The 20,315-nt window shown below is 44.0% G+C and overlaps 1 protein-coding gene across 4 annotated transcripts in view; it reads right to left on the reverse strand.

The window, feature by feature from the left end:
- Positions 1–5,564: 5,564 nt before the first annotated feature.
- Positions 5,565–20,315, reverse strand: part of CPQ (carboxypeptidase Q) — a 175,488-nt gene continuing 160,737 nt past the window's right edge. For all 4 annotated transcript variants that reach the window (XM_083749808.1, XM_083749809.1, XM_083749810.1 and 1 more), the window contains one exon: positions 5,565–6,010. In XM_083749808.1, coding sequence (XP_083605934.1) covers positions 5,850–6,010 — 161 coding nt within the window. In that variant the 3' untranslated portion in view covers positions 5,565–5,849. The remainder of the gene's footprint in view (positions 6,011–20,315) is intronic.

Below are 20,315 nucleotides of genomic sequence, written 5' to 3' on the forward strand. Positions count from 1 at the left end.
GCAGAGCAAATAAGAAAGCTATGCACACAATGTGCATTATGTCATCAAGGAATTAGGCGTATGGATTACTTTCCAGAAAACATCTGCCAGTGTTAAGAGGCGGGCACATACCACTTAGAGATATAAAGATCTGTACCTAATTGCAATTCAATGTATTCTTGTTGTGTTTTATGATTTTCCTGATATTGTAAGTGAGCCGGAACTGGTCTGTAACCGTAATAATAAAATTCTTCTTCTAAAGATTTGAGAAAAAAGAAAGACTGAAAGATCATGTCATTAACTGACTCCTCTCTTTCCAAGTTTTGGATGGTCGGGACAAACTGCAGGGAAAGGAAACCCACGTTAACTTTCCAGCGCCAAATTATTTCTTTATTTCCTTGCATTCTTGTCCTGCCCCTTTCTGGAGATCAGGGTGGCTCATGAGTTTCCCCTGTGCACACTCTATCCTCAAAACAAATCTATGAGGTAGACTAGGCTGCAAGGGAGTGACCAGTCCACCATCCCCCGTCATGCTTCCCCACTGTGAATACTCCTGCCCCATTTCTGTGCTGCTTTCCCCAACCCCATGGCCACTCCTTTTCCTCTTGCCCCCTACACTTACCCCACCCCCTTTTATCCTACCAATCATTGGCTTTGCTTTCAGATTAAGATGGGCGAATCAGTTTCTAATTTTCCATTCTTAAGTTTGGTTCTTCAACATTTCCACAACAGTTTGAGAATTATTTTTTTTGGGGGGGGGGAAGACCTCGTGAAAATTCACCAGCATTTCACTGTGAATTTCTTCTAATATACACAGATAGTTGGTTTCAACTAATGAATCCCACAAGTGGAAGCCCACACAAGGTCTTCTGTGAGGACAATAGGGCTTCCCCCCCTCTCCTGCCCCATGTGCCCTAAAGGTAAAGGTAAAGGGACTCCTGATCATTAGGTCCAGTCACGGACAACTCTGGGGTTGCGGCGCTCATCTTGCTTTACTGGCCGAGGGAGCCGGCGTACAGCTTCCGGGTCATGTGGCCAGCATGAATAAGCCACTTCTGGTGAACCAGAGCAGGGCACGGAAAAGCCATTTAACTTCCCGCCAGAGCGGTACCTATTTATCTACTTGCACTTTGACGTGCTTTTGAACTGCTAGGTTGGCAGGAGCAGGGACCGAGCAACGGGAGCTCACCCCGTCGCAGGGATTCAAACCACCGACCTTCTGATTGGCAAGTCCTAGGCTGTGGTTTAACTGAGGGGAAGGGCAGATTGCACCATGAGGTAATGTTGATTGTGTGACCTGCTTAGCACAATACGGATTTAATTGTATGCAATTTTGTGAAATCTACACATTTTTGCAAAGCAGCTCCCCTAATATAAAGTGCTTTTCTATGTTGTTTTCACTAATGTACATTCTTTCTTTCTTTTTAATTTTTTATTGGTTTTACATAAATTTATACACAATAACTTTAACCATTCCAAAACATAACAATAAAAAGGTTCTTTCGAACTTTCGGACTCCTTCCTTCCCTCCATGGGTTCCATTTAAAATAATAATTATTCTTTTTCATTTTTCCTGCATCTTTTACCATTATCCATCTATTATATAATCATAGTTACCAAATTTTATTTCACTTTACAAGTGTCATTGTATCCCTGCCAGTGATTTTAACTGTCTACAGTGGTCTTTTAAACAAATTAAGAAATTGTTCCAATCTTTTAAAAATACTTGATCTGATCCTTCCCATCAGTCTCGCCATTTCTGCATATTCCACCAACGTGGTCCTCTCTGGTCTGCGCTACTGTACATTCATATGAACTGTACATTCATATGAATACTGTACATTCATATGAACACTTTACCCGAGTATACCTGTATATGCCTTTGCTTACACATTACTGAGGAACTACATTTAAAATTCAAAGAAAGGCAATGTTTGGAGGACGAATGTATTTCCCCCATTCAGAAAGTGGGAATTCAGTAAGTTTGCCTTCCAGTGTGAACTGAATCAAATGACCCCATTACTTGTCTTACAGGGGGGCTGGGCACCGTTAAGACCCCACTTGCTAGGTGAGGTGAAACTCCAAAGCACAGTGCAGTAAGACCCCCAACCATCTGATGTTTTAATTTGCCCACCACCACTTTCTGGTGTGCTCAGCCAGCCTTTGTAACTTTGTAAACAAAGTGAAAAAACAATATATATACAGTACCTGCTTATGTTTTTTAAAAGTGGAAGAAGTGACCGGAGATTGAGGGCCCATCATGAAGACTCAGACTCAGCTCCCCTGGGCTCCCTCTTAACAACACTCCTGCTTTAAGCACTTTTCCCTATTCTTAATGATAGGGGGAAATATTTCCACAGGGCTGATGTATATTTAATAACCTGGGAGTGAGACACTGGCTGGGTTCAATTTGCGTTCAACACAAGGGATGCCCCCCACTCGCCAGCAGCAGTTCCCGACCGATCTTAATGGAATTTATTTTATTCTTCTAGAAGGGAATGATTGCAAACACATCAGGAACACTTTCTGATTCAAGAAATGTCTTGAATGCTTCCAATACATCGGGGAGAATTGAGACGTGCGCTTCGTTAATTTCTATGCGGGAAACTCTGCTCACTTCAACCAGCGATTAATGGTAACATTTCTATCTTGTGTTGTCATGAGATTTTTATTATGCTAATCAATAAAGAGCAGAAAATTAGTCATTTGGGTACTGTTGAAGGGGATGTATATTTCATGAGGCGAATATAGATGTTGAGATCCACTTTGATATTCACTGGCAGTAAATAGAAGCGGTTCAGATCTTTATGAATGAAGCATAAATAAATACACGGCCCGGGATTTCTGCTGTATAAGTGCCTGTCCCATTGATGCATGTGATTCACTCTTTCAGCCCTCAGCCCTGGGCCACAGCTTATCCTGCCATTATGCAATTTTATCATTATGCAAAATGGCCAGTGTTCAAATGGTTTCAAATTCAGAGAGCTCTAATACAGAATGATATTCTTTTATGGGGAGAAGGAGAGAGAGAGAATACAGTAAGTAAAGAGCCTTTGAACTAAAGGTAGTCACAGACCACAATCCAGTATGGTGCCTTAGACAAGTGTAATTGGTTGCACGTGTGCAAGTTAAGCTGATTCGACCCATTTCTCCTTCGGCATAGTTTAATATGCAGGCAAGAAACTGATGTAGAAGATCACTTTTGTTATATGACCTGATCAGGTGTATACTGTTGTGAAACATGCCTTTTAGTTGTGCATACTGAAACTCTCTTTAGGCTTTAGTTATAGCCTTGCCATTGATGGTGGACCATGGGCAGTTGGTTGTTCCAGTTGGCTAAAATGAAGATCATCGCTCCTTCCCTGTCAGTGTGGCTCTGAAGCCAGTTTTCTCTGAGTCTATACTCTCTGTTTTCCAAGTGAGGCTGGCCCAACAGCTGGTATTCCTGGGGAGTGGCCAGGGCCCTCAACATGTTGGCAGGGGCCACTGTTGACACCTGCTTTGGTTCTCCCTTCCAAAAGATTCCAACCTGATGTTTCAAGTGCCCATGAGCAACTAGGCTTATCTGCCATTTAAATTTCCCATAATGCCCAGGAGCATTGTGGGGAGCTTAATGAAGGCTAGATCGAATTGCCAGGCATTGTTTGGGCTTCTGTTGTCGTGCCACTGCCTCTCACCCCTATCAGCTAAGGGCCCTCTCAACCCTAGAACTGGCAACAGTTCCAAAACCCTTTAGAGGAAATGGCTATAGTCAGTGCAGAGAGCTGTAATTGACTGGCTCTGTGCTTGTCTGTTCTGTGCATTTGTAAATGGGCTGTTAAACAGATCCCACCATTTTCTAGTGTTCTCTCTCTGCCATAGGAAACTCAGTTCATTTAGGGTAGCTAGCATGCTATACCCAAAGCCTGCATAAGCAAGACCCAAGGCTACCAATATAGTAGCAAGGGGTACATTAACAAATTCTTCAGGAAACCATGGTTTGGTTAGCATAAAACAAGGCTAACAGTTGAGCTGAGATGATGGTCTAACTGTGTGCCAGGCTGGCATTCGATGCTGCAAATCCCAAGCCTGCTTAGCAGTTAAACTTGAAACCTTAATGCATTCTTCCTACTGTATTTTCCAGTCATTTGTGTTGCAGGGGTGAGTGGTTGATAATGGACTGGGAAGAGCGCTTTTCTCTCCAGCATGACCCGAGTGCTTCTCCTTCTCTTAGGGGTTTGCTATTGTCACCTGCTCCTGAGGGAAGCCAATTACCACTTTTAGTTACCAGCATGCTCCCTCCCCGCCTGACCTGTTCCCTCATCTTGGAACACTGCAGATTTGCTTCAAGTGGGAACGTGCAGGACTTAGCTGCGCCTGTTTCAATAAGCTGAAGTTGCTTCAGGAAAATAATTGGCCTTTTGTTGAGTGGCTGACAGGTGGGTGGGTCAGGTTTTGCTCTGATGCTTAAGCCCTCGTTAAACATTCTCAATGTGAGCAAATGTGTGGGACAAACAGTTTCGGAAAGTGTGGGGGGGGGACAGTTGCGCCGGGTGCAAAATTGGTTAGGGGTGCAAATTGTCGACACCCAGTACTGCTTCAATATAGGTGTGTGCTTTCATCGCTGGACTCTTTTGAAAACAGGTTCTCCATGTGAACCAAGAAGTGACCTCTTCAGAGAACAGAATGACTCTTCTTTTCTTATCTCTGTGGCTGTGATCTCCTGGGTGATGTGGATGCTGTCAGGCAGTTGAATGAACATGCGTACTCCACCCATTTCCCTCCCACCCCCTCTGTGTGGCCCTGGGCACTGGCAACCCACGCTACACCACTGGGTCCTCTAGAGAGCTTAGCTGCTGCTACTTACAGGAAGGAGAGAGGAGAGGTGGTGGGGAGGTCTGAGCAATGCAATGACGCAGGCTCACGCTGCACTGACTGCTCCACCTCTCCTTTTCTTTTTCCCTTTATGTAACCGTGACTCTGGTGTCAGGAGGTCAGGTGAGTACTGCTGCCCCGCCATGCCCACTGCTACTGGGGACAAATGCACTAGTTCCACCCCATCAGCGTTCCACTCTGAATCCTCAAATCTGCAAGGAACCTCCATGAGTACAGAAGGTTCTCTACTTCGGATGGCTGCCCACCAACTCACAAAGGACAATAAGAATAGCAAGGGGTGTGTAGAGCTTGGATGTTCATCTCCATTTAGAATGCCTCAAGGGGATATCTTCAGAGTGTGAAGTCCTGAATCAAAGTATTTACCACCAAATGTGGCCCCCAGCCCTCTCTGTCTCTGGCCCTACGATTTCTCCCCAGGAGAATTCCTGCTTCACACCCCAAGTATTCTTGCCTAGCTGGAATGTGGCCTTGAACTCTGAACGTGCCTCTTGCTGGCCTGAATGGAGAGCAGAGAGGTGTGCATGTAGGAATTAGCCTATAGTATATTTGAATCCATTGCTCCACCCACTTTTGCCTCTGGCCCCTCCCCCTCTCCCCCGGATAACTAGATCCAAGTCTGAGAACTCTTCAAGATTCTTTGAACATCTTTATTTTTCTTCCTTCTCTCTCAGTCCCCCCAAAGGGCATATTAAGCAGAAAGTGTGTCGGAATTGTATGTAACACATTTATTTAAGGTACTCAGGAGGTAACGGGTTCTCCTGTTTTACCAAAAGCTGCTGTGAGTGGCACAGCAGAGCAGCTCTAGAAAAATCACAGAATTTAATATACGTAGCAGGAAACAATAATCAGGAAATCGAAGCAGGGCTGCATAATTAAAAGAACATCTTTGACACAAGCCTTTAAAGGAAAAACAGGATTTCATCACAGCAATAGGCCACGTGCATTCCTTGTCTGCTCTGGAAAAGATCAATTTTTCCCCTCCTCCTTCTTTTTAATTACATTGGTATCTTCTCATCCATGTCAGCAATTACATAGGACACCACAGTCCAAAGAGCAGCACAGAGATTCATCTGGATAGGATCCTGAACGGTCATTGTGTCCCCTTGGGAATGATGAAACCAAAAGTACCTAGTGAGATCATCACGCAAGCTGGCAGCTGTGAAGAGGAAAAAAGTCACTTTGTTATTATGAGAATTTTATCATTTTGACATTTTCTTGTATCTTGGCTTTGACTGAATCCAGGTGAGCTACTAACACACAATGTATGGTGCCTGAAGCAACCTTTAAGCCAAAGTGTCTGGGTTTTTCATGACTTCCCTATTAAATACACTTCCCACAGTTTTCTCAAACTTGTAGGAGTAAACGAGACAGCAAAAATGAAGGCTTCTTTTTTCAGTTATTTGTAGCACAAATGAAACGTTATACAACAAACATTAGATTGCAACCCCCCCCCACTGAATTTCTGTCCTTTTTATTGCCTTTCTCACGAAATCAGTAAAAGCTTGACACTTTACATTCTGCCTCTAACACAATGCTTACTTACGTTCCGATCAGTGAGATGGTTCTTCGGTGCTTTTGTTTCATATGCACATATTCGAAATAATGGCTCGGATACTAAGACAAATTAAGGAAATTTTCTTAATTCCCCCTGTAGCCACCTGTGGCCCCTGAAAAGCCTGTCTAGAGTCTTGGGGACCCTCCTGACGAATGCGGAGTATGGTACAGGGGACCAATGTAGGAGGGGCAATTTGTTCTCCTAATGCCAACCTCCTATTTTAAATTGTTTTACTTGCTGCCATTGCACATGCTTGTGAATGCATTGTGTGTGCATTTGCATGAGAGAGATAGCATGCGCCTGCATGCTGTGTATGTGCTGTATGTGTGCATTTTTGCATTGTACATGTGGTGAGTACAATGAAACCAAGTACAGGCACATGGTCTGCATGAGGGAAGTATGCGTGTGCATAGCTGACCACATCCACTACGGGCATGCGGTCTTGATAAGGGTGGCCACCATTGTTGCCATTGGGCTGTGAAAATGTTAACCACCCCTGCCTGAAAGCTTAAAATCCCCCAGTATTATATTCTCCATCCATTCATCGTTTTTCATTCAACAGTCTGAGGATGAGAATGAATGAATGATAATGAGAGAATTCTGTCGTCGTTCCTTGCCTGTGGAGGCCCCAAGAAGGCCCACTTGGCACCAGCATTTTCTTGTTCCAATGCCAGGCAGTTTTGTTTTGTTTTGTTTTGTTTTCCTAGGCCTCTGGGCAGCACCGATGATTGGATGTTTTGACTCTTATTTTGTTTTCCATTGTGTCTATCTTCCTATATACATAAAACTGTAAGGCTGTAATCACGCTTTGTAGTGCAGCGGCCACCCTAGCTGCAGCGTGACAAATGGCAGGCAATCGGGGAACAGCTGTAGGGTGAGGAGGGGGAGCAGTGGGGAAAGGAGTGGATAGGGGTGCAAGCAGTGCAGGCATGGAGGGGGGCAGCCCCTAGTGTATACAGATCTACTGTATCACTGTATTTTATTCTTACAAATTGCTTGGGGGCATTCTGTTGTGAGGAGCCATTCGTAAATCCAATGAACTAAACTAACTATTTCAACTGATTTCACATGGAAGGGAACAGGAGCCCAATGATTATGGGATGCAGCCATATTTTGTTGCCCAGTACATTTGTGATTAATGAACTTGCATCTCCTGTTTGCATCTGTGCAGGGAGATTTTCTCCCACATGTTGGCAACATACAATTCATGCGCTTAATTGGACTCTGTTGAGCAGCGTAGGCCTCGGGTATCAGCACTGGAACCAGCTACAGAGTTTTCTGATCACTGCTGGTGATTACATGGGTTTCCTTCCAAAATAAAGCTTCAAATCCATCGTACAAGTTCTCCTGAAATCTTTGCTTAAAGTGCTATTCCACACATACATGTTCAGTCAAGCAGTTGCAGAAAATCTTTTTAAAGCCCATCTTTTATGCAAACCCACGGCGCAGCTTAATTACACAAACAAACTGCTGGCCAGGTGTTCTCCTCCTAAGAATAATTATGTTTTTGTATAAAATAACATTTAAACTTTAATTAATTCAAAGAATGTGCTCAACTTTTTTTTCTTGTAATGGATCACTCCATTAAAAGTTTATGTGCTGTATAGGTTAATAGATTTAAAGTATACCCTGAAAAAATTAAGACGTGGGTTGCAAAACACTGTGGGTGGTCTTCAGCTTGGGTACAGAAGATTTTAAACTCTTCCTCCATGTGGCAGCTACACTTCCCCCAAAGTCGCCCTCCCCCCTTGGACAGGGCATCTTCCAGAGCCATATCCCATGAGGTACAAGGGCCTGCCACCAGATCTTTCCTCCATGCATGGAAGCACTCTGTTCTGTGATGGATTGGGTTCAAAGTGCTTCAACTGTGTATTTGGGCAACAAATACACAGCAAGAGCTAGCGACTCACAATTCTCCCACTGGAGTAATTGAAATCATTTCCAAGGATGCGGTTTTCATAGTGTAAATTACTCTCCGTGTCTTTCTCACAATTATGACGAAAATTGAGTATATGGCTCACATACCGACATTCTTGTGATGGGGGTGTTGTGGATTCCCCATCAATACAATAATTGCTGGACAAAATACAATACAATACAATAATTGCTGGACAAAATACTTCCATCTATGGGGAAAAAACGTTTCAATTCATGGAACCCGAAAGAGGCAGGGGAATGTATTCATTCCTTACTATAAGTAAACAGAACAGTTCGTAATTTGCTTCTACCCAAGAAATACTTGGCATGTCTCGCTGATGACATTGTGGTCAGGACCAAAGGTTGCATAAGCTCCCCACAGCCTTATGGGAGCTTAAAGGTTTCATAGCTTAGGCGCATCTGCAAGACTGGGAAATTAGACATTTATCAGCTTCAAAGGAGGAGGAAATGCCAGGGAGGGAATTAAAAGAGACTCTCTTTAAAGTGCCTCTTTAATCAGAAGATGAGTTTCAAACAGATGGAAAGCAGTCAGAGTCATCTTCAAGTGCAAACATGGGAATGAAACAGGGTCAAGCCTCATACTTTATAACAATAATATGCACTGGAGAAACATAGGAACATCAAAATACAGGAAGCTGCCTTATACTAAGGCAGGGCACTTCCAAACAACCTGTTTATTGAGCATTTGTCCTGATTTGTTTGCAGGAAGATCAGACCATAGCTATCAAGTTTCAGATTTGAAAATAAGGGATCAGCAGCCTCGAAAATAAGGGACCAGCAGCCTCACCTGTTCTGGGGACAGTCTATGGGATATCTAACAATCCGGGATAGCAGCGGGAAGCAGCGAGAAACGGCGCTGGAATAAGGGAATTTCCCACAAAAAGAAAGGGAAGGTTGACAGCTATGGATCAGACTACGTTGGCTATTTAACAAGCATCTTTCCTGATTTGCTTGGGAGAAGCTAGATTATGTGCATCAAGGCAAGTGTTATTCCACACTTTCTACTGTATTTTTCCATTGCCTTGCTTATTGCCAAAGGTCTGGTGTTTTGAGGAAGCAGGGCTTGTTATGCAAGAACTCCAAATGAAGTCTAATTGTACAAATTCATTATGCCAGGATGTGCTTGCATACCCGACAATAAGTGTAACAGACTGGAAGCACTCTCAGATTCCTTGTCCCTCTGGCTCAGGAAAGTCTACTATACTGACTGACAGAAGCTCTCCAGGAAGCTCATGCTGGAAGATTCAGGTGGGATAAAAGTAAGCAGTTCTTTGCACAAGACTTTTAACTATGGAACTCACTCCCGCAGGAAGCAAGGATGGACACCAACTTGGATGGCTTGAAAAGAAGATGGGACAAAATCCTGGAAGATAAGTCTGTCAATGGCTGCAAGCCTTGATGGCTATGCTCTGCCCCCATGGTCGGAGAAAGCAATGTTTCTGAAGAGCCGTTGCTGGAAGCCACAGGGGGAGAGAGGGGGCATTCAGTGGCGTAGCGTGGGGGGTGCAGGGGGGGCCGGCCGCACCAGGCGCAACATCTGGGAGTTAGGGTTAGGGGGCGCAAATCCACGGGTTAGGGGGCGCAAATTACTTGCCTTGCCCCGGGTGCTGACAACCCACGCTATGCCACTAGCAGGCTTTTATGTCCAGTACCTAGTACAGTGGTACCTCAGGTTACAGACGCTTCAGGTTACAGACTCTGCTAACCCAGAAATAGTACCTCGTGTTAAGAACTTTGCTTCAGGATGAGAACAGAAATCGCACGGCGGCAGCGGGAGGCCCCATTAGCTAAAGTGGTTCCTCAGGTTAAGAACAGTTTCAGGTTAAGAACGGACCTCCAAAATGAATTAAGTTCTTAACCCGAGGTACCACTGTACTGCAGTCTCCCATCTGTACCACATAGGGCAGGGATGTATACGGGACATCTCGGAATTATACCTAAAGTCCAAGGGCTCGATTCTAAGCCCTGGAGGGCAACAGCAGGGGCCCTGAAGCTCATACCAGTCAGGGTAGAAGTGCAATGAGCAGGGGTAGGAAAAAACTTCATGTTTGTGCCAGCTCCAGGCTGCTGGAGCAGATAGGCCTGGATTTAGCCACTTGTTGGTAGCTGGACCAGCTTAAAATCCAGCAGATCTATGGCCGACTGAGCATCTTTTCTCTCCCCTGAAATGGCCCATTTATGCTTCTACCCACACAAGCTTTCAGAGGGCAGAGCAAAGTTCAGTTTCAGGTTAAGAAAGGACCTCCAGAATGAATTAAGTTCTTAACCCGAGGTACCACTGTATAGCCTTCAAAAGAATTGCTTTGGAGTACAGCTCCCACCAGCCCCAGCTAGCACTGGGTGTTGCTGATGGGGGCAGCCACTAGTGCTGATGGGAGTGTAGTGCTTCGACTGCTTCCTGCCTAGTACAGAAACAAAGCAGGCTTCTGGTGGAAGGGATGGAGCGCTTAGGTTTCTGCTGCATGGGAAGGAGGGGGAAGACTCCTCTTTCTTTCCAGTGCAGAAATCAAGCAGGCTTCCAGTAGAGACATTATTGTTATAAATGCAGAATCCCCTATTCCTTCTCTAGCAGCCCACTGTATTCTGAAACTGGACAGAACAGGAGCTGGAACTCCCTCCTGTGCAGCCGGCACAGAAACCAAGAAGACTGGCAGTAGAGGAAATGACCCACTCACCATCACATTGCTGTGTTCCTAGCACTGCCAAACCTCCTGCCCATCAAGCTGGTGATGAAGGGACTGAGTGGATCTGTGCCTTTGCAGCCCACTCATTCCCATGTTGGAGATTACATTATAAGTGCTTTACAGATATTGAAAAGAAAAGACAGTCCCTGCCCCCAGGCTCAAAATTGAATAGACACAATGCAAAAGGAAAAATGATTGGGGAGGGTAGAGGAATGCAAAAGGAAAAATGATTGAGGAGGGTAGAGGGTAGAAAATGATTGGGGAGGCTCTTAACCTAGCCAGTAGATGGCGATAGGCTGCCCTGATATTCATTGTCGTAGGCAAGTGAACAGCTTTCCAGAGGCCCTTGCTCCCACCATTGATGGCAGAGGCCAGAGGGTGCCCACTAGGTTTGTGAAGTTGGAGGAGAGTGCTCTTTCTTTTTTTAGTTACAAAGCAAGGTATACAATACACCCCCTCCACTTTAAAGGGAACAGTCATTGACAACTGTACTCTAAAGGATATATTTAGGAGCCCTTTTTAAAGTGCAAAAGAACTGGCTTGCCCTTTCTCATCATTGTTTTGTACTTACATTTTAAGGCAGCACTACAAGCACAGGATTAGTAGGCTAGGCATGGAATGACACACACACACACACACACAAACACACACACCCTGGAGAGGAGAAATACAGAGCATCCATTAATAAATCAAAGCTTCATCATCTCAATGAAGCAAAAGGCATCTGCAATGAAGAGCAAGTTTTAAGTATCACAAACAAGTGCACTCTGGATCTCCAGGGAAGTGCATATTCACATCCTTCTAGGATAGCTGTGTTGGTTAGTGTGTTGTGCTGATAATGCCAAGGTTGCAGGTTTGATCCCTGTATGGGACAACTGCATATTCCTGCATTGCAGGGGGTTGGACTAGATGATCCTTAGGGTCCCTTCCTACTCTGCAATTCTCCAGTTTCATGCTTCTATGGCATGTCAAGTATCTGTTTTTATTTTCACTTATCAGAATTTTGTGAGGCAGTTCTCCAACCAAATAATGTTCTCATATTGTTTAGGATAAGGTGAATTTGACAGATTAAACACACACTCAGTTGAATTTCTCTTGCACCGCTAATGCAGTAGTAACTTGCTTGTATTCAAAAAAAGTCATTGCTTCACGAGACCCGCAGGTTGTACAGAGTATTCCCTACTTGGCTTACTCTGAACTCCTTATACTCCATCTCCATCAATAGCATTCCAGCAGGGCAGAGAGCTATAAAGTGCTTGGCATTTATCTTCGAGTACATCTAGCTAAACTACCATACTAAGTAGAGAAAGGCCAAGAATAATTGGACCAATGGATCATTTTGTGAACCCCACCCCCACCCGTCCCTCTATCTGCCTCCCTCTCTCAAATTCCTCCTTTTAACTCTTTGCAATAAGAGGTTCCAAGGAGTTGGGGCCACAAGATAGCAAGGAAATCATAGCCCAGTCTTGTCAGCAGCTGCCCAACTTCCCCTGGCTTGGATGCCTTTACTCTGAGCGAAGGTGTTCACACCTTGGCTAGAGATGAATTAGGAATGGTTTAAGGACTCCCACAGATGTGAAGCTGGTTGGAGAAACAAGGCATCAAAAAGTAACTGCTCCGGTTTTTGAACGATTTTTGGAAGCTGAACGTGCTACGCGGCTTCCGTTTTGAGTTTCCCTATTGTATTGAGGCTTCTGCTTTCAGTTTTCAGTTGTTGAACATTTTGGAAGTCAAACAGTCTTCCAGAATGGATTATGTTTGACAACTGAGGTTTGACTGTAGTAGTATTTCATAACAAAATGCAGGATACGTATGCTTTTTGGATAACATCACATGAACAGGGAGTAAAAACTCAGCACTAGAAATGCAGTTGGTGCTCAGAAAACAAGAGTGTGGCCATATCCTAACTTAGAGCCACTGATTTCAATGGGTCTACTCTGAGTAGGTCTGAATTGAAACCACCTAATGGACTTAATTTTGGCAGATCTCCTTAGAATATCCCTTAGTTGGACAGAGACCTGGAAAAGTGGCTTGCTTGCTTGCTTATTTATTTATTTATTTATTTATTTATTGGAAGAGTTATGGCTCACCACCAATTATTATTTTTTAAGGGCAAATGTGTGTGGAATGTCTGTGTCATTTCAATTTTTCGCTTCAGATACCGCAACATCTAAAGCTAGCACCATTCCGCAGGATTAAGTGAGCCAATTGGTGCCTTTGGCGGCAGACAACACTTAGAATTTTTGTTTCATTTTGGGTTTTTTTTGTGTCAATTTGAGCCAAAATGATCAAGAAGTTAATGTGGTTCCAGTGAGGCAACGGTGCCATTAGCTCTGTCACTGAGCCTCTGCGCTTGAAATTACTGGGTAAAGTAAATGGTGCTTGAGTTACCCTGCTGCAGACCTTGAAATAGTTTCCGGCACAGAGTTTATAAATAACACCCAAAGTCCTGCTGTTTTTACCTCCTGAATCACTGCTCTCTAAAGCTTTTTAAAAAAATAATAATAAATCAAGGTTTGCACAAAATGGCAAAAGGGAAGCACCTCCTACAGCTGCTGTGGTGCCTAATTAAACGAGGGTCTGTTGATGGGAGGGAAGGAGAGACGAGAGACACACAGAGAGAGAAATATATGCTGCTCATCCAGTCATTTCCTGTTCTGTTTAACTCATCTGAGTATTAATTCGTATTGATACAGTAAATAGGGTAAATTACAGCCCAGGATTATCACAGTTACTTTTGCAGCACATTAACCTTTCGCTCATCGCCGCAGAGCATTAGTGGCAGCTGGAGAGGGAAACGAGGCTTGCATAAAAGACGGAGCGAAATCAGGTCGGGGTTCCACTCTGCGGCACAAAAGCTGACGGGAATCAAAAATAACTTCTCCTAAAGTGCTCCCAAGTTAAACCAAAACCGATATAGCCTTTGTTTTGTGAAAACACTCTGGTGGCTTTCGTAAAAACACTCCCACCCAGCTGCTCCCAAGCATTACACAAGCAGATTTCTGCTTTTAAGCATTACCAACAACCGATAACTGGCAAACACAGATTGACAGGACTGTTAGATTCCACCCACCCACCCACCCACCCACTCACCACCCGCAACATCCCATAATCAGTATTTTCATCTTTTTTTCTTTTTTAACAGTAGAGCCCAGGAAAAGGCTCAGAGGAAAGATAATAATGTTGGCCTATAAGGGGAAAAACACTCTCAAATCTATAGTCGGAGTATATCTTTGTTAGGGAAGAACCAGATATATAATACCTAAGCAATTAAGGCCCCATCTGCACTGAAGCAGGATCATAGCATTTCAAACATGTTTCCTCATTAGGAGGAGAGGAAGACTATTGAAGGCTACTGACAACAATGCAGCAATGCTTCTGACTATCAGTTGCTGGAAACCAAAGCAGAGGAGAATGCCCTTGTATTCGAAACACGCTTGCTGGTTTTTCACTAGACTAGATGGGCCTTTGGACTTTTCCAGCAGACTCTTCTTATGTTCATATGTCTGACTTTTGCCCCTAATCTATTCTCCCCTCTTGTTGTGTCTTTTAGACTGTGAGTCCGAGGTCAAGGACTGTCATATTACTGATATTTCTAAGCCACTGTTCTATGGGAACCTTTTTTCCAACTGAAGAGAGGGGTAAAAATACTTTAAAAATAAAAAATGTTGCCTTCTACTCATCAGCTGGGGAAAAAAACAAACCCAGTTAGGCTGTAAAGAATGGAATCTCCAAATATCCCTGGATTGTAAAGTGCTTATTTTTCTTTCAGCAGGCTTCAAATAAGAAAAAACACATTGCACTGGAATAATTTATATGCAATTAAAATTCCAATTCTCCCACTGGATTAGGCTTGTTGTGGATCCAACCGGCAGACAGCATCCTGAGTTCTGGCAACCCCAGTGGCCACTTTGACAGGATTGTGGGATGTTGGCCGCCTGTCAATCACCTGGCTTCAATATGACACCAGGTGATCATTTTTTCTTGGATACGATGACAAACCACATTGCAAAAGAAAACCCAAGGCAAGTGAGTCCTGGAGTTGTGGGGTGAATTCAAGCCTGCCGGAGGTCCTCATGTCCTGCTTTGGACAGGGGTTGGCTGAGTCCCCCGTGGAGTACTCAGTAGCACAGTCAATCCCAACAGGCTCATTCTAACTGTCAATCATCAATGGTAACAGCCTGCCTCTCTTGCCACTGCACAACCAGCAGCATACTTTAAGGCTACCAATTGCACATGAGCTGCCGCATCTCTACATGCCCTGCACTTCACTTGTGACATCAGGTGTAGGGCACCTGAGCATGGTTTCGGGGAGAACCGGAGGACAGCTCAGTTGGTAGAGCAGGAGACTCTTAATCTCAAGGTTGTGGGTTTGGGCCCCACTTTGGGGAAAAAGATTCATGCATGGCAGGGGGTTGGACTAGAGCCAGGGGTCAGCAAACTTTTTCAGCCAGGGGCCAGTCCACTGTCCCTCAGACCTTGTGGGGTCTGTATTTTGAAAACACACACACACCAATGAATGAATTACTATGCCCCACAAATAACCCAGAGATGCATTTTAAATAAAAGGACACATTCTACTCATGTAAAAACATGCTGATTCCTGGACCGTCCGCGAGCCAGATTTAGATGGTGATTGGGCCGGATCTGGCCCCCGGGCCTTAGTTTGCCTGCCCATGGACTAGACTACCCTTGAGAGCCCTTCCAACTCTACAATTCTATGAATGTATGACCTACGCCGGGTTTAATTAGACCATCAGGCTGCACCCCCACCTTAATGGATTAGTATAAATTATGTGCAAGGTGGATGAAACACATAGAGCGGTTCAGCCCAGCCCGTACTCTGCCAATAGTGCGGAAAAGTATATTCCATGCCAAACTTGCATCTTTCTCCTGCAGCTGAGGGCCTGCCTGCACAATATGTTAATCATGCGATTAGCAATCCTGTTGTGCTGCCGCCACGCCGCTGCCGCACAATTTCTGTTCTCATCCTGAAGCAGAGTTCTTAACCCGAGGTACTATTTCTGGGTTAGCGGAGTCTGTAACCTGAAGCGTATGTAACCCGAGGTACCACTGTACTGCCAATAGTGATATTGGCGATATTCTCAAGTTTACAATGGAAAGCGTTTTGCAATAAGCTGCTTCTAAGACATGCACAAATGCCCGGATGTCTTTTCAGATATGGATGTGCATGAGTGTGGCAGCTCCCATCATTCCTCCCAAATTGAAATCAAATTCCATTCTCATTTGAAGGAGAATCTACTTAATCCACACTTTCTGAAACAGTACCCAAACCAAAACACAGCCTGCCTTCAAAATTCACACTTCTCTGAATTTTGCAATGTGCTTCTCCAGCCAAGTAATGCATACCAAAATGCATATACTAGGGTAAAATGTGCATATATATGCATACATTAGCAATAATAACACATAAAATGCATTATACTAGGCAAAACCGCTTACGAACATGTGTATCTTAGGAAAAATTTGTACTAACATGCTGATGAGTTTTATGAGGGGCTGGTGCATGAAAAATTTCCTCTGAATATCTAAATTAGATGTTCCTTTCCTTTCACAATCAGGGTTCCGTTCCAAGAGTTACCCAACAATGTCTTAAAGTTATTTCTGTATTATAAAACATTCTCTTTCTTTCTTTTTGGTGGTGGGGGTGGGGGGTAAAGCAGTGAATCCATATTTTCAGAAATGTATTATTAATAAGTTGTGATTCTCCTTCCACATAAATATATCCCAAGGCAATTTGTATGTTCTGTAACGCAAAGGAATAAAAGTTCTGTTTAGCAGAATAAAAAGCTAGGCTCCCTTTCAGGAGACTGGACCAGGCAGTTCATCAGCACTGAAATGTCCCCACATCCACAAATGTTTGAAAGCCTATGAAGTAATTAATAAAGGCATTTGTCACAGGCATTGCAGTGTTTGAAGATAGCAGCACTACATGAAAGCACTTCAGAATCTAATTTATTGGTGCCTTCTTGTGAGAACTGGGAAGATACAGAATCTTCTTGGATCTGTTTGGTGTTGTTTTCTTTGGGGACTTGTTTGTTTCCTCAGTATTTTGTAGCAAAAGCCTTCAATGCTGAGTGTAGAAATTTATGCATGCCTGTCAATGCATTCTGTCCACCATCTTTTACACAATTCTACTTGAATGAATTCAGACTTGAGTTAAATGAGGTCACCAATGGTTTCACAGCTTAAGAGCAACAAGACAATAAAGTCCATCATTTGCAAATTTCATTTTCCCACCTCGTCTCACCATATGCTGAAGTTTGTATTTCCAAAAGACAAAGTTGTCCCCACACCTGTGATTAAAGTACAATTGGACATCACTTTTGAGAATAGCAAGATGCTGAAATCAGGACCCTAATGCATGTGCTGACACACCTGTGTAGTCAAGCGGTAAGATGAGCAAGCGAAAACCAGTACACTGACCATGATAAAAAGTCATAAGAAGATGTTAACCATGGTTGACTCCAGGCTGTCAAGCACCTGCTGTAAATTTAGGCCTGCACAATTAAAGTGGATTAAAGCACTGTGCCACCCTAGCAAAAAATATCAGTTCTAAATTACTATTTTTAACTGACTTCTTCAGAGAATAAAAGTTCCCAGAGGGCATTGTCCTTCAATTGAAAAAAGGAATGCTGCTGGGTTGCTGAGGGCAGGCTAGCTCTACAGTGGTACCTTGGGTTACAGATGCTTCAGGTTACAGACTCCGCTAACCCAGAAATAGTACCTTGGGTTAAGAAGTTTGCTTCAGGATGAGAACAGAAATCGCGCCACGGTGGCACGACGGCAGCGGGAGGCCCCATTAGCTAAAGTGGTACCTCAGGTTAAGAACAGTTTCAGGTTAAGAACGACCTCCAGAACGAATGAAGTTCTTAACCTGAGGTACCACTGTACTTGAAATGGCAGCAGTTTTTTCCTATTAAAAAACTTGGCAACTTTGTCTTTAAGCCTGCCCACTCACCATAGTTCAGAGAATACACACACATTCAAAAATTGCCAATTTCCCCTCCATCTTTGTGGTGAAATCAATGGTCCTCTGTGTGGGGTGTTTTGTGTTTGTGTGTGTGAGAGAGAGAACGAGAACGAGAACAATGGCCCATTTCAACTTAAATAAAATATTTGAATAAAATATTGAAATATTAAAAGCCAACTTGAATAAAATATTGTGGGGGCCCAGGAAAGCCCCACAGACCATTTGAATGGCAATGCCCATCAACTTTGGGGGAGGCCTGGCCCTCTCAAATATTTCATCGGAGGGGCCAAAGGGACCTTGGCCCCTAGGAGCTGACTCTTATGGCCAATCTAGTCCAGCACCCTGTTCTCACAGTTGCTAACCAGATGTCTGTGGGAAACCCTCAAAAAGGCCCAAGCATGGGAGCGCACTCTCTCTTCCTGTGACCTCCAGTAGCTGGTATTCAAAAACATTACTGCCCCCTTCTGTGGAGGCAGAGGGGGGGTGAGGTAATAAAGGTAAAAAAAAACCTAGATGGTTAAGTCTAGTCAAAGGCAACTATGGGGTGTGGGTCATCTCGCTTCAGACCGAGGGAACCGGCGTTTGTCTACAGACAGATTTCTGGGTCATGTGGCCAGCATGACTAAACTGCTTCTGGCACAACGAGACACCGGATGGAAGCCAGAGCACACAGAAACACTGTTTACCTTCTTGCCGCAGCAGTACCTATTTATCTACTTGCACTGGTGTGCTTTCGAACAGCTAGGTTGGCAGAAGCTGGGACAGACCAATCGTAGCTCACCCGTTGGGCGGATTCAAACTGCCAACCTTCTGATCTTCAAGCCAAAAAGCCTCAGTGGTTTAGACCACAGCGCCACCCGCTCCCTACCTGTGGAGGCAACAGCATAGCCATTGGGACTAGTAGCCATCATGGTCATAACAGAGATAGAGTGCCAGAGAAAGAGGTTTTCCCTCAGCCTTACTTCAGATAGCTGAGAAGGAGCTGAAAGAGTAATGGTCACAGGCAGAGGCAGGGATATATCAGGATATGTGGGCCGAGAAATGAAAGAGAGAGAGAGAGAGAGAGAGAGAGAGAGAGAGAGAGAGGGAGGGAGGGGAAGGCCATGGAGGACTTTTAATTTAATTTAATTTGGCCATGGAGGACTTTGAAGGAATGACTGAGCATTGTGTGCTGGATGCAGTTGCAGACCCAATGCATGGATATACGTAAGGGGTGTCACATAGTCTGGGTAACAAGACAGACATATAGTTCTTGGGGGCAGTTGTGGGGCAGTGGGGGCTGCAGTGTTAGAACACCAGGGAAGAGAAGTAAAAGAGGGAATCGATGAGAGTATGATGCAGTTTTCACTGAATGGGCAGAAAGGAAATGCTGTATTTTCTCAGTTCTGCATGGGGAGAACTGACAAGACTCTCTTTAAGGAGCAATTTCAATTTTTTCAAAGCCTATTAGCATTAAATTAAGTGCTCACAAAAGATGGTGTTACAGGTTAACACTCTCTCTTGTCATGCAGCCAATAGTTGTTGTTTTTTCTTTAAAGAGTAATGGATTTAACATTTGCGGTTGGTTCTCCAAGTGCCAAGCAATTAAAATTGTTCTCTTGGCATGGTGCTTCAACTTAATAGCTCCTAGCTGGTCAAAAGCACACTCCTTTCATCCTTGTCTTCCTCTAGGACAAGATAATTTTATGGGAGACTGGATGGCTCATAGAAGCTGATGGAGTGCTAAAGAAAATACACATACCGTACCTGTCACAGAACGAAAACAGCTAGGTTCCTAACACTGTATCCACACATCTAGGTATGTTTTCTCAGCTTTGGCTTGGCAATCTGTGCTGCAGGGCTCAGAATAATATGTTGCGAAGTGATTTAGTTCTGTACATGGAATCAGGAAGACCTGGGTTCAAATCTTCACTCAGCTGTGAAGCTAGGGTTGGAGGTGGAATTTGTTCAGCCTGCTTTTTGCAGAGGATTGGGAAGCAGCTAACAACTGGAACACACATTCCTCAGGACGTTGCAGTGCAATTTCAGTCCACAAAGTGTGCACAAAGATAGACATCGTTTACATTAAATAATGCAATTTTTTGGGGGTGGAATGCACTGCAAAAGCTTACAGTGACTTTCGACACTTGAGATGTATATTCAACTGATTTCTGTAATTTTAAGTTGTTTTCAACATTGCTTAATATTGTGTTTTAATGTCCGGATTTTAATTGTTGTAATCCACCCTGGCACCTTAGGAAATAGGGTGGGTAATATGTTGTTGCTGTTGTTGTTGTTGATGCCATTATTT

Source organism: Podarcis gaigeae, assembly GCF_964106915.1.
Source record: "Podarcis gaigeae genome assembly, chromosome: 7".
Classification (NCBI taxonomy): Eukaryota; Metazoa; Chordata; class Lepidosauria; order Squamata; family Lacertidae; genus Podarcis; species Podarcis gaigeae.